Source organism: Nannobrachium achirus, assembly GCF_963921795.1.
Source record: "Nannobrachium achirus genome assembly, chromosome: 24".
NCBI classification, from domain to species: domain Eukaryota; kingdom Metazoa; phylum Chordata; class Actinopteri; order Myctophiformes; family Myctophidae; genus Nannobrachium; species Nannobrachium achirus.
Window position 1 is genome coordinate 39922701 of NC_137831.1, and position 19815 is coordinate 39942515.

At 43.2% G+C, this 19815-nt stretch overlaps 1 protein-coding gene across 3 annotated transcripts in view; it reads right to left on the bottom strand.

Annotated features, from left to right (window-relative positions):
- LOC308280488 (dedicator of cytokinesis protein 9-like) overlaps positions 1-19815 on the bottom strand; it is a gene marked incomplete at its 5' end in the record, with an annotated part of 186717 nt that overhangs the window by 158901 nt on the left and 8001 nt on the right. Inside the window, one exon of one of the 3 annotated variants that reach the window (XM_080720771.1) lies at positions 3438-3557. The exons of the other annotated variants lie outside the window; for them this stretch is intronic. Within the exon in view, the coding sequence (XP_080576897.1) occupies positions 3438-3557 (120 nt within the window). Of the gene's footprint in view, positions 1-3437; positions 3558-19815 lie in introns of those variants that run through there. 3 annotated transcript variants of the gene reach the window in all.

The window sequence follows — 19815 nt, forward strand, 5'->3', positions numbered from 1 at the left end:
TGGCCAACAAAGTAAATCGTCACTGTCGGGCAGAAACCTTGTATCTCCAAGTTTCAAATGTGTACATTTTTTCGCGAAGAAAAGCCCTGCTTCATCATACAAGGCCGTCGCACAAAAGTAGTGAAAACAGCAGATCTACAAGCACACAACACCTCGCGGTGCGAGATGTTGTGTGCTTGTAGATCGGCTGTTTTCACTAGTTTAAATCTTTTAAAATGATAAATACAAAACAAACGGCTTGTCACTTGTCATGATTTGAAATGGCAAATCTTTGAGTAGCAGCAGCGCTATCGAGAGATCTCTCTATACCGCGCAATGAGGGCCTCCAACTCTTTTTCCCGGGATGAATCAGGGGCCCAGCATGTCCCTGCCTGGTCTTACTGGTATTATAATTCACTCCAGTCCTCGTGAGGTGAGGTCTGATGATGTAATGATATAATAATATTCCCCCCGTTTGCGGGGGCTCGGGTGGGACAACCATGACCTTGCAATAGATACGTACAGTATACTGTATATGAGGGTCATGTGATGAACTGACGATGACTGCTTCGATGACCGGCAGGGTACGAGTCACTGGGATGACGGTTAATAACAACCAGATCTGAATGGCCGACTGCCAATAATAATCCCACAGCCAATTCACCCTTTGTTAGCCTCCTGGTTGGTCCCTGACTGACCAACCAGCAGGCTCTATCTGCCTTGTCCCGCCCTGGCTCCGCCTTTTTTATGTTGAATTAGCTAAAACTTAATTTTTGGAGAAATAAAAACATTTAAAAACATGCTGATTCACTATGCTGCCACTGAGCAGCTCCAATTGACTGAAACAAAGTTTGAAATTAGAATTGAACACACAGAATAACAATATGAAGCAACTGAATTAACATGGCAGTGAATGGAATGTCCCACTGAATGTCCCACCAAGACACAGCAACCAATGGGTGTGGAGAGGGGCAGGACAATGGGCGGGACTTGACAAAGGGCGAATTGAGTGGTCGGAGGTCGGTGGCGAGGTCCGATTGAGCGTCCAATTAGCCCAACAGCTCTCTGTGGATGTTAATCGATGACTCTTGAAGCCCAGTGCATTCATTATATGTGTTTGTAATGCAATACGTGAAGCTAGTGCTTCACCCATCAATGATAGAAAGTAACTTACATTTTCTTAATGTGTGGATTATTTTGGAATTAAACGGAAGGGGTTTCCCAATTCCGAGTTATTTTAAGATAAACTAACTTTTATCAGCCTTTCATTCAATGAAATGTAGATAGATACCTTTATTATCCCAAGGGGGAAATTCAGTAAATGTGACAATAGCTTATTTCTTACTGTATATAATAATAACTAGTAAGACGCCTCAGGGCAACATGCGACCTCGCCTTAAAGGTGAGGTCACGTCAATTCTTGGCCATCTGGCCAGTGATGTATATCGGACCAGTTACCCATGGAGACCCCTGGTACCCATATATGGAGATCCACGTTCTGTATATGGAAATATGCTCTGAGAGCCCAAACATGCTTACTCGGTTATTCGTTATGTGAAAGTCCTATGATGTCTATGACATCTGACATCATACCCCTTTATGCCCATACATGGAGATACCTGTCTGTAGAACCAGCCACACAGATATAGGCCATCTGTCTTGGCCATCTGTCTTGGCCATATATGGATTATGTTAGTGAGGTATGTGGCCGATGTAGCCTCCATAAGGGCATTCCCATATGAAGTCTTATGGGCTTAATATTGATGATATCAGGGAACTCCATATATGGGCATAAAAGGGATTCTGTTAATGTGACATCACAGTGAAGCAGAGTGTGATGTCAGAGCGGCAAACGTAAACTGTTAGAGTGGTTCCCCTGACATCACAGTGACATCAGAGCATGATGTCAGAGCGGCAAACCCATAGAACCACAGTTTCAGGCGTGACAAGAGATACATACATATGGACAAGCTGTGACCGTTCACTTCACATACTAATCTGCGACCTACGGTCGCAATAATAAATAATAATAATAACAACAAACTACTGAGCTAAATTCCCAGACACAGGATTTTCCACAAAAAAAAAAAGTACAAGGTAAATAAACCCCTTTAACACCTTCCCGGCCTGACATTGTGAACTCATGCACAACATTTGAAACTCCCAGATCCCAGCGCTGAAATGGTGAACGGCGAAACACACAGCGAGCTACAAGTGCTCCAGTTCCTAAAAAAAAAGACAGACATTCAACCCCCTGGAGAGGTGTGCCCTGGAGCTACTATTTTCCCATTTCCGTCCAGAGCTCTCCCGAAAAAAAAAACAACAGCAGAAAAAAAAGAGAAGGCGTGCATCTTCAAAGCGCTTCATGAAAGGGAACGGCAGAGAGAGTTAACCTGGGTATTGAAGAGGCGATCACGTGACTCCCTGTAAACTGAGCACCTCGCTTGATTCCGGACACGGAACGGTGTCAAGTGCGGGTGAAAACGTGATCAGTGCATGCAACAGTGGTTGCCACTTGTATTGTACCTGCCTGCAAACAAAGGTACAAGATCATGCCTCTTTTAGTTAAAGGGCAACTTTGTTTTGTTACAACAAGGGTTCATATTTTAGATAGTCATTAGAGAAAAGAAAAGATGAGTGTTAATTAAATGTTTTCATTTACTTCTTTCTATCGTTTTAGTGATTTTAACTATTTTGATTTGCATGCATGCCCCCAGTTTGGGGGCATGCATGCAAGAGGCTAATAATCTCTTTTTAGACACAATAAGCCCATTCCCAAGATTCACCACAATCTTTCATGAGCATATGTGACTTATGGAGGCTGGTGTAAATAGTAATATAGAAATTGCCGGCTTATTGTGTCTAAAAAGACATAAGACATATTTAGCCACTTGTCCACATAAATCAGAATACTAAAATTGCTAAAACAATAGAAAGCATTAAATGAAAACAAACACACTCATCTTTTCTTTTCTCTAATCTAAAATAGGAACCCTTGTTGTAAAAAAAAGGAAGTCAGAGAGAAATATGAGGACAGATTTAACATTTCCTCATTTCCAAAACTCATTCAAAGTCGTTCAAAATGGACCTAACGACGAAACTGAGCAGCACACACAGTGCACTCAACCTCATACTAGTCCAGTAACATCTTCTTATCTTCACTGTCAGGCAGAAACCTTGTATTTCCAAGTTTCAAATTTGTATGTTTTTTCATAAAGTAAAGGCCTGCTTCATCATACAAGACTGTCGCACAAGACTAGTGAAAACAGCAGATCTACAAGCACACAACGCCTCGCGCTAAATCATTTTTAAAATGATAAATACAAAACGAACGGTGTTGGACATACAAAGTTTCCACCCGACAACAACGTTATACAAAAGGTAATCTCAGCTTCAAGAATGCATTATTTCCCACCCAGCGAACGCATGCTCTCAGTACTACAAGTACAACAACTCACCGCTGTCACCTGTGGCACCGCCTCTGTCACCTCCGCCTCAATCTCCGCCAAGCTCTTATACTGCTGGGGGGACTCGATCACCATCTCCCTCTTAGGGGCTTTGGCTGCCCGGCCCTGCATGGTACTATGACACTACAGGCCAGCGTCTGAGCAGTACAAACCGACGAGTGAGTGTGTCTATGTCTGTCTGTGTGTGTGTGCGTCTAGAGGGGAGGCTGAGGACTCACAGAGAAAGCCATGGTAGAAAGTTAGTCTGCACTCTGTGGAAGTTGTGAGAGCTTTGCCGTACTCGTCCCAACGAGACCCCCCCACCCCCTCCTCCTTTGCCTCTCTACTCAATCACAATAGCCCAGCCTCTCTCTCTCTCTCTCTCTCTCTCTCTCTCTCTCTCTCTCTCTCTCTCTCTCTCTCTCTCTCTCTCTCTCTCTCTCTCTCCTCCCTCTATCTATCTCGCTCTCCCTGTCCTTGGCTCGCAGTAGAAAAAAAAAAAAAGGTCCCTCCCACTTCCACAGCTGCACAGCTGTGGAAGTCTGCGCGTGTGTGGACGCGCGTGTGTGTGCGTGTGAGGAGGAGTACAATATGCTATCGACCACTCCCCCACAAAAAGCTCACTAGAGTAGAGGCCCAGCAGTCATGTCATTATTTGCCTGCCTGCCTGCCTGCCTGCCTTACCTACCTGCCTGCCTGTGTGTGTGTGTGTGTGTGTGTTGTGTGCAATGTTGTTTTTTATTTAGTTTTAGTCATAGTCTTTTGAATAAAATGTCATTTAGTTTTAGTCATCATTTAGTCACCTGAAAAGTTTTAGTTTTAGTCTAATTTTAGTTGACTAAATATCATACGATTTTAGGCGACTAAATCTACAGTTGATTTAGTCAACTGAAATGTATTTTGGCAGGCCTTGATGGCATCGTAATGACTGATTTTACACTTGGTTGCGTGCTGAAAATAGCAGATCTACAAGCTTGTAGATCAACTATTTTCACACAACACCTGAGAGCAAACAAACATAAAATGTTCTTCTCCACTAGTCCCTCCCTAACGTTTTAGTCTAGTTTTTATTTTGTTGATGAAATTGTCAATATATTTAGTCTTAAGTTTTAGTCATCACAGCTTAGTTTATATTTAGTTTTCGTCAGTGAAAAAAATGCAGTCGACAAACATTTTTCGCATAGTTTTAGTCGACGAAATCAACACTGGCCGTGTGTGTGTGTGTGTGTGTGTGTGTGTGTGTGTGTGTGTGTGTGTGTGTGTGTGTGTACGTGGCTACGTGCGTGCGTGCGTGTGTGTGTGTAATTTGCTCTTGGCTTTTGTGTGAAATCATAATTTAAAGGAAGGAAACAAAGGAGAGGAGAGCAGAAGAGAGCAGAGCGGAGGGGAGGGGAGGGGAGGAGAGATGAGAGGAGTGGAGTGGAGTGGACCAAAAACGTAAAAGTCCCAACTCCCCGAGTGTTTCAGTCAGCCGTTCAGGCGTCCGCGCGTGGGAATGCCGGTGTGTTGATAAAGTTTCTGTTCTCCATTGATATCTGGGCCTCACTTTGAACTGGTCGTGTGTGCCGTCTCCGTCACAGCGGGCAGACACAGCGGGGTGTGTGGACACACGCTCCCCCCACCCTTATCCGGATCTCAACACACGAAAGACACACATACCGGTACACAAGATATCAGGGGTGTCGCACCACATTCTGGGCCCTGGGTACAAGGATTCACTCACATGGTGTGCTTTTAGCTATTGAAAAATAGCAGATATACCAAGCTCACAGCTGCGAGCTTGTAGATCTGCTATTTTTGAAAAATCGTGTAAACTTGTGCAAGTCTTTGAATATTTCAAATCCTCCTTTTGAAAAACATAGGTTTCTATGTCAGTGGTGCTCAAACTTTTTCATGTGAAGGACCCCCAAAATGATATGTATTTGGCCACGGACCCCCATCTCAAAATATTGAGTTACAGGGACCCCCCAGAAGCAACATTTTAGTTACAAATGTTCGCTTAAAAAAATACATATATTCAAAGATTTGCGCACATTTTCACGACTTTTAAAAAATAGCAGATCTACAAGCTCGCAGCTTGTATATCTGCTATTTTTCAATAGCTAAACTATAAAATAATTAAGGCCCCCTCCTCCACCTTGGGCCCTAGTAACTCAGTCCCACCCCCCCCCCCCCCTTCCTTGTGACGCCCCTGCAAGATACACACAAGTCTCTCTCGCTGCTTCAGGAAAGGTTTGCTTTGCCAGCCTCCCCTCCCTCCCCGTCAGAAGCTGTCTCTGAGGAGATCCACCATCCTTTCATCTCAGCGCCGGAGGCGCCGTGGCTCAGCTGTTTTCTGTCTGAGCGCGCGCGCGTGTGCGGCGCGTCCCGAAACCATGACATTTAAAAGTTAGCGTCAACAAGGCATTCAGGGCTGTCACGATTATGACATTTTACATGACGATAACTGTCGCTCAAGTAATTGCGATTAACGATTTAATTGTGTTTTTGTCGTTGACAATTACATTTCTGTTTGGCTTGTAGGCTTTGAGGTTGCTCATAGCAGATATAACAAGTTCAGTTTATGCTGAAGAAGGCTCAGCCAAGGGTTCACTATCTGAGCGTGGCCAGACGAGCACAGCTCCCCCCAGATGTGTTGACCCAGGTATACGTGACCTTCATCAGACCAGTGCTGGAATATGCATCACCTGTCTGGGCCGGCCTTCCAAAACACCTGACCCAGGAACTGGAGTGTCTGCAGAGAAGGTGTTGCCGCATTATTGGGATACCAACTAATTCCTTCCCTACTCTGGAGGCGAGGAGAGAGGAGGCCACTCTTCGAGAATTCAACCGACTACTGAGAGAAGGGACCAGTCCCATGATTCAATGGACTACTGAGAGAAGGGACCAGTCCCATGATTCAGAGCCTGTCTGCAAGTACAAGTCGCTACAATCTGAGGAATGGGAGGACACTCACACAACCTGTGAGTCACACACAAAGGCATCAGATGTCGTTCCTCCCAAGAGCATACAAGCTTCACCAGAAGTAATAGAAATGTTTTTGTTTTATTGTTGATTTGATGATTTGTTTTTATTTTTTTAATAGAGCGGTCCTCTTGTTTTATTGATCTGAACTGTCAGAAACATCAAAATTCATACTGTTATGCTATGATGTTTTCTAATAAAACTTGATATGACACATAACGTAAATATACAAAGAAATGAAGGACATATTTGACAACTTTACACTTTAAAAAGAACATTGATAGTGGAAATATCCAAACTATAAGCTCACAGCATGTCGCATTGCGACGCGTTGTGAGCTTGTAGATCTGCTATTTCCACTATTTTTTAAATGTTTGAACATATATAAAGATTTTTCAACGATTATGACAATTATCACAAAATAATTGCGATTATGTCAAATAATTGCGATTAGACGATTATTATGTAATAATTGTGACAGCCCTATGTGCGCGTCCCGAAACCATGACATGTAAGAGTTAGCGTGAACAAGGCGTTACTGTCAGAAATAACACTTTTCCTCGTGATCGAGGCGTTTCTCGTTTAACAACAACAATCATCATAGTTATCGCGACCGAAGGTCGCCGTTTACTATGAGACATGTCACAGCTTGTCCACGTGTAGATGTGTACGCATTTTTAGGGTCTACATGGGTTTGCCGTTCTGACATCATACTCTGATGTCACTGTGATGTCTGGAGAGCCACTCTACCGGAATGGATTTGCCGCTCTGACATCACGCTCTGGCTGCGCTGTGATGTCACACTAACAGAATCCCTTTCGTGCCCATATATGGAGTTCCCTGATGTCATCAATATTAATGATGCCATGTCGGTGAGAGATCCCTGTGATGCCAGGGCAACAAATCCCTTTTATGCCCATATATGGAGATCCCTGATGTCCACGACCCTGATGTCCACATCACTGTAGCGCAGCCGTCGCTTGTCGCCCTGAGGCGTCTTACTAGTCATACAATGACACATTTTGTATGTATGATTAAAGAAGAGAGGAGAGGAGAGGAGAGGAGAGGAGAGGAGAGGAGAGGAGAGGAGAGGAGAGGAGAGGAGAGGAGAGGAGAGGAGATGTAAACAGAGGCATAGCAGTGGTTGGGGTTGTGTGCAGTGTGATGTCATAAAGTCTAGATAACACGCCATAGGTCAGGATGACTTCAAAGGTCTCCGTCCCTGCATTGCGGCTACAATTCCATAACTATTAGTGAAAATACAGTACAGTATATACAGTGTGTTCATGCATGAGTGTGCGCCTGTGTGTGCGCCTGTGTGTGTTTGTGTGTGTGTGTGTGTGTGTGTGTGTGTGTGTGTGTGTGTGTGTGTGTGTGTGTGTGTGTGCGGGAGTGTGAGCACGTGTCTTTGTGCGTCAGTGTCCTCTGATGTGCCTCGGAGTGCCTGTAATTTGCATCTCTTGTATAAACTGTACTCTCATCAAAGAGACTCATTCAAACTATTGTGAGAATAAAAGCGCTGTGCAGTATGCACTGAGCAAGGACAGAAACAGAAAACAGCACTACAAACACTACATTATCACCACCTCTCCCTTCCCCAGTGGAAACCGGATCCCCAACTGCATCACAACACCATTAGCTCTTCCGAAATCAACATCCCCTTCAATGGCTCTTTTGGGTCGATGCTGGCATTTTGTCTGTTTATTCTGCATCAAAGCAAAGTCTCTGAGTGGATTTCCTTGCGTTTTTCCTCTTGGGATAAAGCATAGATCAGACTGTTAAGGAACTCCGGGCAGAGTAACGTTAGTCTTTATTGCGACTGAAGGTCACAGTTTACTATGAGAAACGTCCGTGTAGACGTGTACACATTTTTACGGTCTATGGGTTTGCCGCTCTGACATCACGCTCTGGCGCCACTGTGATGTCACACTAACAGAATCCCTTTTATGCCCATATGGAGTTCCCTGATGTCATCAATATGATGGCCCTGTTAGAGAGATCCCTGTGATGCCATGGGGGACAAATCCCTTTTATGCCCATATATGGAGAATCATGGTGTCCACATCTATGATGTCCAAATCACTGCCCTTTGGGGGCGAGGTCGCTTGTTGCCCTGAGGCATCTTACTAGTAATAATTATTATTATTTATACACCATCTCTTCACCATGAATCGATCAACAATCTCACAGTTTGTTCAAGTGTTGTGTTGTGAGCTTGTAGATCTTCTATTTTCGCAGAATGTTCGCCTACAACAATGACATGCCTAGAATAGCGACGCTATAGGGTTCAAGTGGTTAACATGAGTCTGATTATCATAGTCTGTAAACAGAACTAGACTAACTGTCCAGAGTCCCTTAGAACTCTGAACTGTGCTTTTCCCAAGAGGAAGACATTTTACAAGCAAATCCCTTTCTCCGAATTTCAGAATAAACAGACAAATACCAGGATTGACCTAAAAGAAGAAGAGAAGGGACGTTCATTTCGGTAACACTAATGGTATTGTGATGCAATTCTGATCTATCCCAACAGCCAACACACCAAATGTATTTGCCAAAAATAGACGATCTATGAGTTGACAACAAAGCGCATTGAGACGCGTTGGGAGCTTGTAGATCTGCTATTTCGGCCAAATGTTCACCAATTATAACATACACAGAATTGGGACACTACTGTTCATGTGTTTGCGACCGTCAGGTCGCAAGTTATTATGAAAAGCTCCACCGGCTGTCAGTCTGTCAGTCAGTTTGTCCAACACGTCACACTTTTCCCCTACTCATATCTCCGCCACCGTTGCCCCTATCCATGCCAAACTTTGCACACACACTCCTTGGCTGCCAAACCTTTTCTCATATGCCCCTCTTCTAGCGTCACCATGAGGCCGATTCTTGACACTGCTCCTACAGATTTTGCCCTAAAATCACGCAAAGCGTTACACAGTATCTCTAAAGTCATGTCATCAACATGGATCTGTCCCATTTCCCATATTCCCTCCTGATTGCCTACAATTGCCTTCTAAAGTTTGTGTATGCTGACGGTCGCTTATCTCCCGATTAGAGAGTATTACTGGTTGGTTAATGCTAATCTCACTTTTAGTTCTTTGACTATTGCAGTACAGTGCGATACCCCTGTACTACTGATACAGCTAGCAAACAAATTATTCGTCCTACTACTCCGACACATCCACTTCACTGGCACCTTATCCTTCTCCCCTCTGCACAGAGATAACAGCTTATACCAAATACAGAGGGGACACTTCAGCAAAAGCTTTGGCCTCCTGCCACACAAGGCAAGCACTAAATAAGCACACTTCACTTGTTACCCAGGGATAAGATGAACCAACCCAGCCTGCAGTCTGTAGACTGTCATCAAGTCTTTGTGTTGTTTCAGTTCAGAAACTCAGACCCAGAATCTGTAAATGTATGTTCACATACAAGGAACTTGACTTGCATTGCTCATAAATGGAAAAAAAAAGCAAGAAACATATCTGTCAGATGAGGGAGAATGTAGTAGTATTAAAGGTATACAAGTACACAAAAAAATAACAATAATCCAAATGGGATCAGACCAGATGTGAACAGTATTAGACATATACCGGTACGTGTGTGTGATGACACAGTCAAGTTAAGTCATCATCTATCATCTATTCTACAAATACATATATCATGCATGTATGTATTACTGTAACAAGCAAGAGCTTGTAGATCAGCTATTTTTGGCGAAAGTTCTCAGATTATGGGTTCAAGTGGTTAATATAAAAGAGGAGAAAAGGGTTTCTATCACTCACAAATTTGGAGGACCCCCTGTAGTAACTCTGAGGACCCCCTAGCGGTCCCGGACCCCCTGTTGAAGACCCTTGGACTAATCCATTTGGGCAATTATATGAAAAACTTTTTCACGTCAATCTGTTGATAGCATTTGTTGTAGCCCTAATAACATGGAGTCATTTGCCTCCAGCTGCCAAATAGCTTTCACGCAGCCTTTTCAAAATGAATATTTGATGCCTGGCTTTAGTAACTGGTGGTGATGCAGCTTTTCTGTTGTTGTTGTTGTTACATTACACTACTGTTTGTATTTTGCCAGAACTAATATGAGGAAGAGAACATAAATGAGGAACAGCCCATCACTATATCAGGCAACTGAGGTCAATTACAATGCAGGTACTACAGTTTGAATCCTAATGAAGGCAATGTGTTAATTCAAGGTCCGAGCTTGGAACATGGCAGTGTTTACCGTTTAACCACTTTAAACGGTATAACCAGAAGGCTCACCCCCAAAACACACTCGCCCCCCATTTCTTTCAAGAACCCAGCGGTTCTTGTATTCTTGCATTTGTTTTACTGAGGTTACGTTTAGGAACAAGGTTAGGTTCAGGCATAGTTTTATTGAGGTTAAGTTTAGGAATAAGTTTAGGTTTAGGCATAGTTTTACTGAGGTTACGTTTAGGAATAAAGTTAGGTTCAGGCATAGTTTTACTGAGGTTAAGTTTAGGAATAAGGTTAGGTTTAGTCATAGTTTTACTGAGGTATACGTTTAGGAATACCTGCCTGGTGGCGACCGTTCCGAGGATTGCCGGGTTTGACCCGGGGCGAGCGTTCTTGTATCCCTTTAAACCCTAAAAAGTATAGGCTATATAGGCCCTATAGCCTATACCGTACTTTGTTGACTGGGGTCCTCCAGGGCGGTATACTTGGTCACCTCCTTTTCCCCCTCAATCACAAATCTCTTAGCCGAAAATAGCCGATTTAGTTTTATCATGTGGTTAACCTGAAACTATCACAGTGGGGTAAAAAGGTTCTTGGGTTGCAAGAAATGAGGAACACTGCACAGCATGGGCTGAGTTTTGAATGTTAGGTATCATTTTCATGAAGTAAAGAAAAAACATCATCGTCATCATCATTATGGACGAAACGAAGACTTCTTCTGTATCTCTCATCAACATGGGCAAAAATGAATGAATCAATTAATCTGATCAACTGCAGTGGATTCCAAAATAGTTATAATAACTAGAAGTTTGCGGCCCTTCGGGCCGCTCACATCTAGAGATCGCGCCTGCTTTGCAGGCACTCACAGCTACGTTGCAGCAGTGCCCTCTGCAACGCCTACTGCATGGGGGCCCAGTGCGGCCCTGCACCGCCTACTGTGTGGGGGCCCAGCCCGTCCCTACACCGCCTACTGTGTGGTGCCCCAGTCTGGCCCAGTCCAGCCGTGCAACGCCTACTGTGTGGGGGCCCAGTCCGGCCCTGCACTGCCTACTGTGTGGGGGCCCAGTCCGGCCCTGCAACGCCTACTGTGTGGTGCCCCAGTCCGGCCCTGCACGGCCAGTCTGGCTCTGCACCACCTACTGTGTGGGGGCCCAGTCCAGCCAGTTCGAAGTGGAGCGGTGAATCTGAGCAGATATACCCTGTGTGTGTACTGTAATTACTGCACTGTACTACTGTACTGTACCTTATTGTACCTTACTGTACATTATTGTACAGTACCTTACTGTACTTTACAGTAACTTACTGTACTGTACCTTACAATACTGTACCGTACCTTAATGTACTGTACTTTACTGTACACTACTTTACCTTACTGTACTGTAACTTACTGTGCTATACTTTACTGTACCGTACTGTACTGTACTTTACTGTACTCTACTGCACCTTACTGTACCTTATTGTACTGTACCTTACTGTACTGTACTTTACTGTACTCTACTGTATCTTACTTTACTGTACCTCACTGTACTGTACTGTACTTTACTGTATTCTACTGTACTTTATTGTACTCTACTGTACCTTACTGTACTTTACTGTACTTTTTTTATACTTTATTGTGTCAAAACATGCACATCACTTCATCAAGACATTCTTCAGAACTTCCAACATGTTATGTCCTTTTTTTTCAAGGACATTTTGACACATTGTTATATATATATATATATATATATATATATATATATATATATATATATATTCTTTTTTTTTCCCCCACCACCACATAGAAAAAAAAACACACAAAAACTATAAACAAAAACATCACAAAAAAAGAAACTGAAAAAGAAAAAAAAGGGGAGACTTTGTTATGTAATTGTTGTCATTTCATTAAAACAGAGAAAAAGCTGCTATTGTTTAAATTAATATTTATATCTACTTTACTGTACTTTACTTTACTGTACTCTACTGTACCTTACTGTACTGTACCTTACTGTACTCTACTGTACCTTACTGTACTCTGCTGTACCTTACTGTACTGTACTTTACTGTACCTTACTGTACTGTACCTTACTGTACTGTACTGTACTTAACTGTACTCTACTGTACCTTGCTGTACTCTACTGTACCTTAATGTACTCTACTGTACCTTAATGTACTGTACGTTACTGTACTGTACTGTACTTTACTGTACTCTACTGTACAGTACTCTACTGTACTGTACCTTACTGTACTGTACTGTACATTACTGTACTATACTGTATCTTACTGTACTGTACTTTACTGTACACTACTGTACCTTACTGTACTGTACTCTACCGTACGTAACTGTACTGTACTGTACTCTACTGTACTCTACTGTACTGTACTCTACTGTACTGTACTGTACTGTACTGTACTGTACTGTACATATTCTATGTGTTCTAGATCTATGTTTTTGATTCTGTGTTCTATATTTTTTACATTCTATGTGTTCTCTAGAGATGTGTGTGTGTGTGTGTGTGTGTGTGTGTGTGTGTGTGTGTGTGTGTGTGTGTGTGTGTGTGTGTGTGTGGTGGCCCAGTCCGGCCCTGCACCGCCTACTGTGTGGTGGCCCAGTCAGGCCCTTACTGTGTGGTGGCCCAGTCAGGCCCTGCGCCGCCTACAGGCCAACATTTGGGAAAAGAATCTAAACATTCTGTGTTTATGAAAAGTAGAGACGCATCTGAAGGTGGAAAAGTTGATGGTCAGCAAGGCATATGCGTTATTGATTTTTGTATTATGTTTTTTAGACAATTGAACAACTGCTGAACGTGGAGTTGCAGATGCACACACGGAGAGACATACACACTACAGCATTTTAATTAGGTTGTGAGGATACTGTATTTTGTCTTATTTTCTGTTGTAAGTGCACCAACTGTGGAAAATATACATACCGGTAATACAAACTGTCAACAATTCTATGAAGCCATCTATGAAAGGGGTTCATCTGCAAAATGTTATGAAAAGTGTAATTTGTGTACAAATGGAACCAAATGGAGTTTATGCACTAAACTGACAGTGATTTTATCAAGTATGTATATGGGTCAGTGACGTGACGCCCCCAAAAATGTGTTTTTAAAAAAACTTTAAATTGCAGGCATAAAAGTTATTTACTTTTGTTCTACTCACTCTCAACCTTATGGAAATACATTTTGTTTTTAGATATTTTATTGGAATCAGACTTTATTCAGCAGTTTGTTGTACTTGTGCCTAAAATCGTCATATGGTGTGACATGAAAATAATTGTTCATAAAATGAAAATGGAGTACATCTTTCTTAAGTTACTCACTTTATCAAAGTCCTTTATCATAACTAACCAGTGATCCACTATAGTTTTTTGAAAATTAATTATATCTGTATATTTTTTTCATAATCGACACTCTGTGTGAGGCCCATGTTCATGATCTTACAACATATTTTAAATGTATTCTGTCAAAACTATCTCTAAAATTACACAAATATTTGTGACTCTTCCTGATAATATTCTCTATGTAATCCATAAACATTTTTTTGGTTTAATCATTAATAAAGGTATGATTTTTCACTATTTGGAATGTCACACCAAATGATTTAGTGTCACACCGTATGATCATATCTTCATGTGTCAAAGCAAACTGTGTTTTAACCTACCTATTAGTGAGTACTGAACTTTACTGATTGATTAAACAATTACCCAGGATAACATAGCCTTAATATTTCTGAACAGGATATTATTGTAGGGCTTTAACATGGGATAAGAAAGAATTGTAGTAGTAGATGGATGATGAGGATGTGCACAGGAATGCTACGCACACCTAAGTCTTCTGCCGGCCCACGGCAGAAGGATCCTAAAGAGACAATAAGGCGCATAGCCACACTTGGAGCCAAGGCAACATTTTATTAACACCAATTAGTGGAAACAGAACTCAGCATTCAGGTAAATAGCTTTTTTCCGAAGTCTCCTGAACTTGAACACAGCATTTTGTGTTGAACAAATGTAATTAGGAATCATGACATTACACCACATCTCCACTAGCTAAAGAGTGCTGGGTTGCGCAACTCCGAAAATAGCTGATCTACAAGCTCTCGCAGCACAACGTGTTGAGAGCTTGTAGATCAGCTATTTTCGCTAGTTTTGTCTCGGGTCCTACCTTAACACTGTCCACTGTCCAGTCCAGTGAGTGAAAGTACAAAAGTATTAGATCAGATTAGATTATACATTTAGACTGTATTGTACATCAGCCAGTCGTATTTGGTGAGGGTAGCAAACCGGCTGCCTTGTTGCGGTTCTGCTATGCCACAGACAACCTCCTGCTCTTCGTAGAAAATGCAGTCTCGCCCCTTTGGCTCCTCTCTCCTTGCTGGGTCATTGTTTAGTTTCTCCCTGTACTTTCTCGTTCTCTCAGCACTTGTCATTTTCCAGCTGACAAAAGAAAATGGAATGTATAGTTTAAGACAAAGAGAAAATATTGTTTAGATTGAAACAATATGTTAAGGTTTCTGTGAAGGGGTTTCTGCTCTTTCTGATGAATTTGAAGTATCACTGAATGAATCTAAATTTCATTTTATGTAAAAATGTTTAAAACAAATGTTTAAATGTACAAAAGAAACATGGAACTTTGTTATTTATTGTTATATCTGTAGTTAAATACAGTATAAATCATATGGTGTGACAATCAAGTCATATGGCGTGACAGCAGACATGTCACACCATATGATTAAGTGTCACACCATATTACTGTTTTCTCCATTTAGGTTTACCTTGAGGCTACTATGTACACATTAGCATGCTAACAGCATGCTAGCTATAACAAAGCAACCTAGATCTACATGGAAATATGACCAAAACTTCAAATAACTTAAGCTTTTTATGATGAAAAGGTGTCACACCAAAAGACATCCAGAATGGTGAGTTTGTCAAAGTTTCAACAAGATGGCATTTCATGAAAATGTTAAAATCATAACTCACCTCAGACACCTGTCTTGCAGTTGTGCTGGGAGTGCTGAATAGCCTTACAGAAGAAGGACCTCTCTAGCCAATAGGTGTCCAAATAATTGCCTGTTTAATTTGTCCAAACTTCTCCGGGCTATCGAGACCATGTACGCAAAAACAAGGGCCAAAGTGGTGACCCCGGATGGCAGCAGTGAGGTGTTTGACATCCGAGCTGGTGTAATGCAAGGAGACACCCTAGCCCCCTACCTCTTCATCATAGTTCTAGACTACGCGCTCAGGAAAGCCATAGGGGGACGAGAACAAGAGCTTGGCTTCACGCTAACACCAAGGAGGTCAAGGCGGCATCCCGCAGTAGTTCTGACAGACCTGGACTATGCGGACGACATCAGCCTGCTCTCCGACAGCATGGAACAAGCACAAGAACTCCTGAACAGGGTGGAGATAGAGTGTGCCAAAGTTGGTCTCAGGCTAAATGCTAAGAAAACTGAGGTTATCACCTATAACCTACCTGATCACTCACCTCTGACAACAACAGAAGGAGCTGTGTTGAAGGAAGTCAAGGACTTCAAGTACCTGGGCGCATGGGTCGACTCAACTGAGAAAGACCTTAAAGTAAGGAAGGCACTCGCGTGGAGGGCCCTGAACGGCATGAACAGTGTATGGAACTCTAACCTCCCCCGCCAAATCAAACTTAGCTTCTTCTTTGCAACGGTGGAGTCTGTTCTCCTCTATGGCAGTGAATGCTGGACCCTGAAGCCAACCCTGCAGAAGTCTCTAGACGGGTGCTACACTAGAATGTTGCGTGCAGTACTCAACATCAACAGGAGTGCACATGTTACCAACAGGAGCCTGTATGAGGGAATACCAAAGGTAAGCGAGAAAATTGCCACCAGAAGAATGAGACTAGCAGGACACTGCCAAAGACACCAGGAGCTTCCAGCCAGCAAATTGGTACTGTGGGAGCCAACACATGGGCACCGGTCGCAAGGACGTCCCACAAAAACATACGTGGACGTACTCAAGGAAGACGTAGGGACACAGAACACCAATGAGCTGGCCAGATGTATGGAGAACCGAGATGACTGGAAACAACGATGGAGGGCTCGTCTGAGGACGACCTAGATAGATAAACTAGTGTCACACCAAATGATTTTGGTTTGGGGGACAAAATGTTTTTGATCAGAAATGACTGAAAACATTATGCTTTGACTTTGAAAAGATATAGGCTCAAAATAGACTTTTTTTTTAGCCTAAATTCATTTTCAAATGATTTTTAGCAATTCTTTTTCTTAGTTTTATTCAAGTTCCCACTTTGAGAAACAAGGTCAGGACAGTCACACCATATGAGTTTTGCCATGTTTGGTTGAAAATTCTGAAGAAATGAGGAATGAAATGTTTTAATCTTGAGTAAGTTCACATAAAGCTTATTGTCCTGCACAATATTCAGAAGGTTTTTGACAAATATATCTTTTATTTATACATGATTGACACCGAGGACAGCGAAAACGTTACGTCACGTCACCCACCCAAATTAGAAGTATACCTTTTACCAATTATAGAGGGTTTAAGTGGTACCGGATATGCAGCTCGGCAAATAAAAGGTGAATTGATCCCAGCGCATGACGGAGGACGATATCACGATGAATTAAATTTCCACGAGTGAAACGCCAATACTTAATAAAGTTGACCTTTCACTCTGTACTTAGTCTGCTCTTTTTCCCCTCTACACAAAAGCTCTTTGCCGAAAATAGCCGATCTACAAGCTCACAACGCCTCGCAGCGCGAGGCGTTGTGAACTTGTAGATCTGCTGTGAGCTTGTAGATCTGCTCAGAATATGGGCGGCTAATATAAAAAAGGAGAAAAAAACTTTCTATCACTCAAGGATTTGGAGGAACCCCTGTAGTAACTCTGAGGACCCCCTAGGGGTCCCAGACCCCCTGTTGAAGATCCCTGCACTAAACAGTGACAGTGATTTTTTTTATTGTGCACTGTGTGCTCCTCTTCTGCTAACGTCTTTCTGTGTCACATGGCTTCCCGTGCTGCCCGCGGAGGCGTCTCAGTGTGACAGGGTCCTTCCCGTGCTGCCTCCCGAGCCCCCTCTCAGTGTGACAGGGGTCCCCGGCACCGTGTGATAATCAGGCTGTTGTAATAAGCCCCTCGCATCGGGGCTGAGGTCATCCCCGCTTCATTCACCCACATCTCCTGAGCGCTCTCACGCCATCGCGCTTCCTGGGGCCAGCGCTGGCACGGGGCCAGAACTCCACCAGCGCTCAGAGGGGAGGGAGGTGCAGGCACGTGCACACATAGACGTCAAAGGGGGCTTGAGCCCCTGCCCTTGGATCTATCTGTAAAAAGTGCCCCCCCAAGACCATGAATGTAGTTTTTGAAGTGGTGAAAGCCGCTTCCAAGGTGTGGCTTTGTCTGTCCCATGTCTGTCCCATGCATGTCCCGTGCATGCAGAATTGAGGATTGGTCAAACTTCACATGACAATTTGGCCCTCCAGACAAAATCATTCATTCATTCATTCAGAATTCATGAAAATATAGAACTAAAGCACATAGAAAGTATAGATCTAAAAGATAGAATGTATAGATCTAGAACACAGATGTCATTGCTCTAGAACACATAGAATAAGAATTCACCGCTTCACTTCGAACCAAGGTTCGATTTTTACTATGTTGAAAGAAACTCAAATGCCCCTCTTTCCCTGCCATACCTGAAGGCAGCATTCAAGAGAATTGTCTTGTCCAAACTCTCCTGAACTTGAATGCGGCATCTTATGTTGAAAGAATTGCCCTCTCTGTGTAGAAATCCATGCCGTTACACCAGATCTCCAGTATTCACTTGATTATAAGCTTAGTTTAGTGTGGTATCAAGTACCGAAAATAGCCGACCTCCAAGCTCACAGCTGCGACGCGTTGTGAACTTGGAGGTCTGCTATTTTCGATATTTCCACCAAAAGGCCCTTTTATATAGAAATGTCAGCCCCTGCCTCTCTAACATTCTCTGCACGTCCCTGGGGAGGTGTGTGTGCGGGCGCGCATACGCTTGCGCGTGCGTGCGTGCGTGCGTGTATATGCCGGTGTGAAATGTGGGTCTCCATTTACGAGGCCTTGCGCTAAAGATCGAATTCAGGCGTTTATTTGCGCGTACGGCCGCAAGAGGTTGACGCAAAAGTGGGTTAAAGTATGTAAAAGTTAAAGATCAAGTGAGGGAGGAAGAGAGATTGAGAGAGAGAGAGAGAGAGAGAGAGAGAGAGAGAGAGGGAAAAGAGAGAGGAGGAAGAGGCTGTCTACTTGCTTTTAACACAGCTTGAACCCATTAGGCCAAGTGAGCCCTCCACACCCTTCCCCTGAGGAGCGTACATGTATGCACGTGCACGCGCGCGCGCACGCACACATGCATGCAGTCACAGCGCGTCACTCCGGCCTGTGGAGGATTGCATAAGCGCAGGTTGATGTAATTTTTGGGAGCTGACCTTCACTGTCTACAAGCACCTTTGAGAGAGAGAGAGAGAGAGAGAAAGAGAGAGAGAGGGTGTGAGTTTGAGGGTGTTGCCCAAGCCCCCAGAACCACGGTAGAGCGTTGAAGCAGCCTTAGCCTAGTGGTCAAACCTGGGAGTGCAGTTAAACGCTACTGCGCGTGAGTATACTGACTGCTAAGGGCCTCCACAGACAAAATGAGTTTGTGCATGATGTTGTGGGATTTGAGGAATGTATGACCTCGACAACGAACAGCCCAAAATCGCTCATGATGCGCAGTTTTTCTTGCGTAGTGTGAAATGCCTGGCGATTATGTTAATTGGGCTTTTTACAACCTTTTTACAATCCTCCCAACGGTAGAAAATATCTGGCATCACTTTTAAAACACTACATTTATTTGAAAACTTTAGTCACTAGTTACTTTGCAGATATACATTTTAATATTATAAAACGTACACAAACCACTTTAGCCCTATTTTATACCGTGGCTATTTGAAAATAGCAAATCTACGCGTGTCGCATCGCGACGTGTTGTGAGCTTGTAGATTTTCTGTTTTTAAACATTTTGTACTTTTGGTACTTTAAGTAACTTTTGTTGTGAGTACTTTTCCCACCACTGCCGCCAGCCTACATACTGCTATACATGCAGGTGAAATGGAGGGGGAAACATGTGGGACAGCTTACTGAGACATCTGATAGGGGAGTTCCCTAAAGCTTAACCACTGTGATGTCACATCGTGTCAGTGGTGCTGAGAGCATGGGCTCAGCGCCGTGCATCAGTCACACAGCAG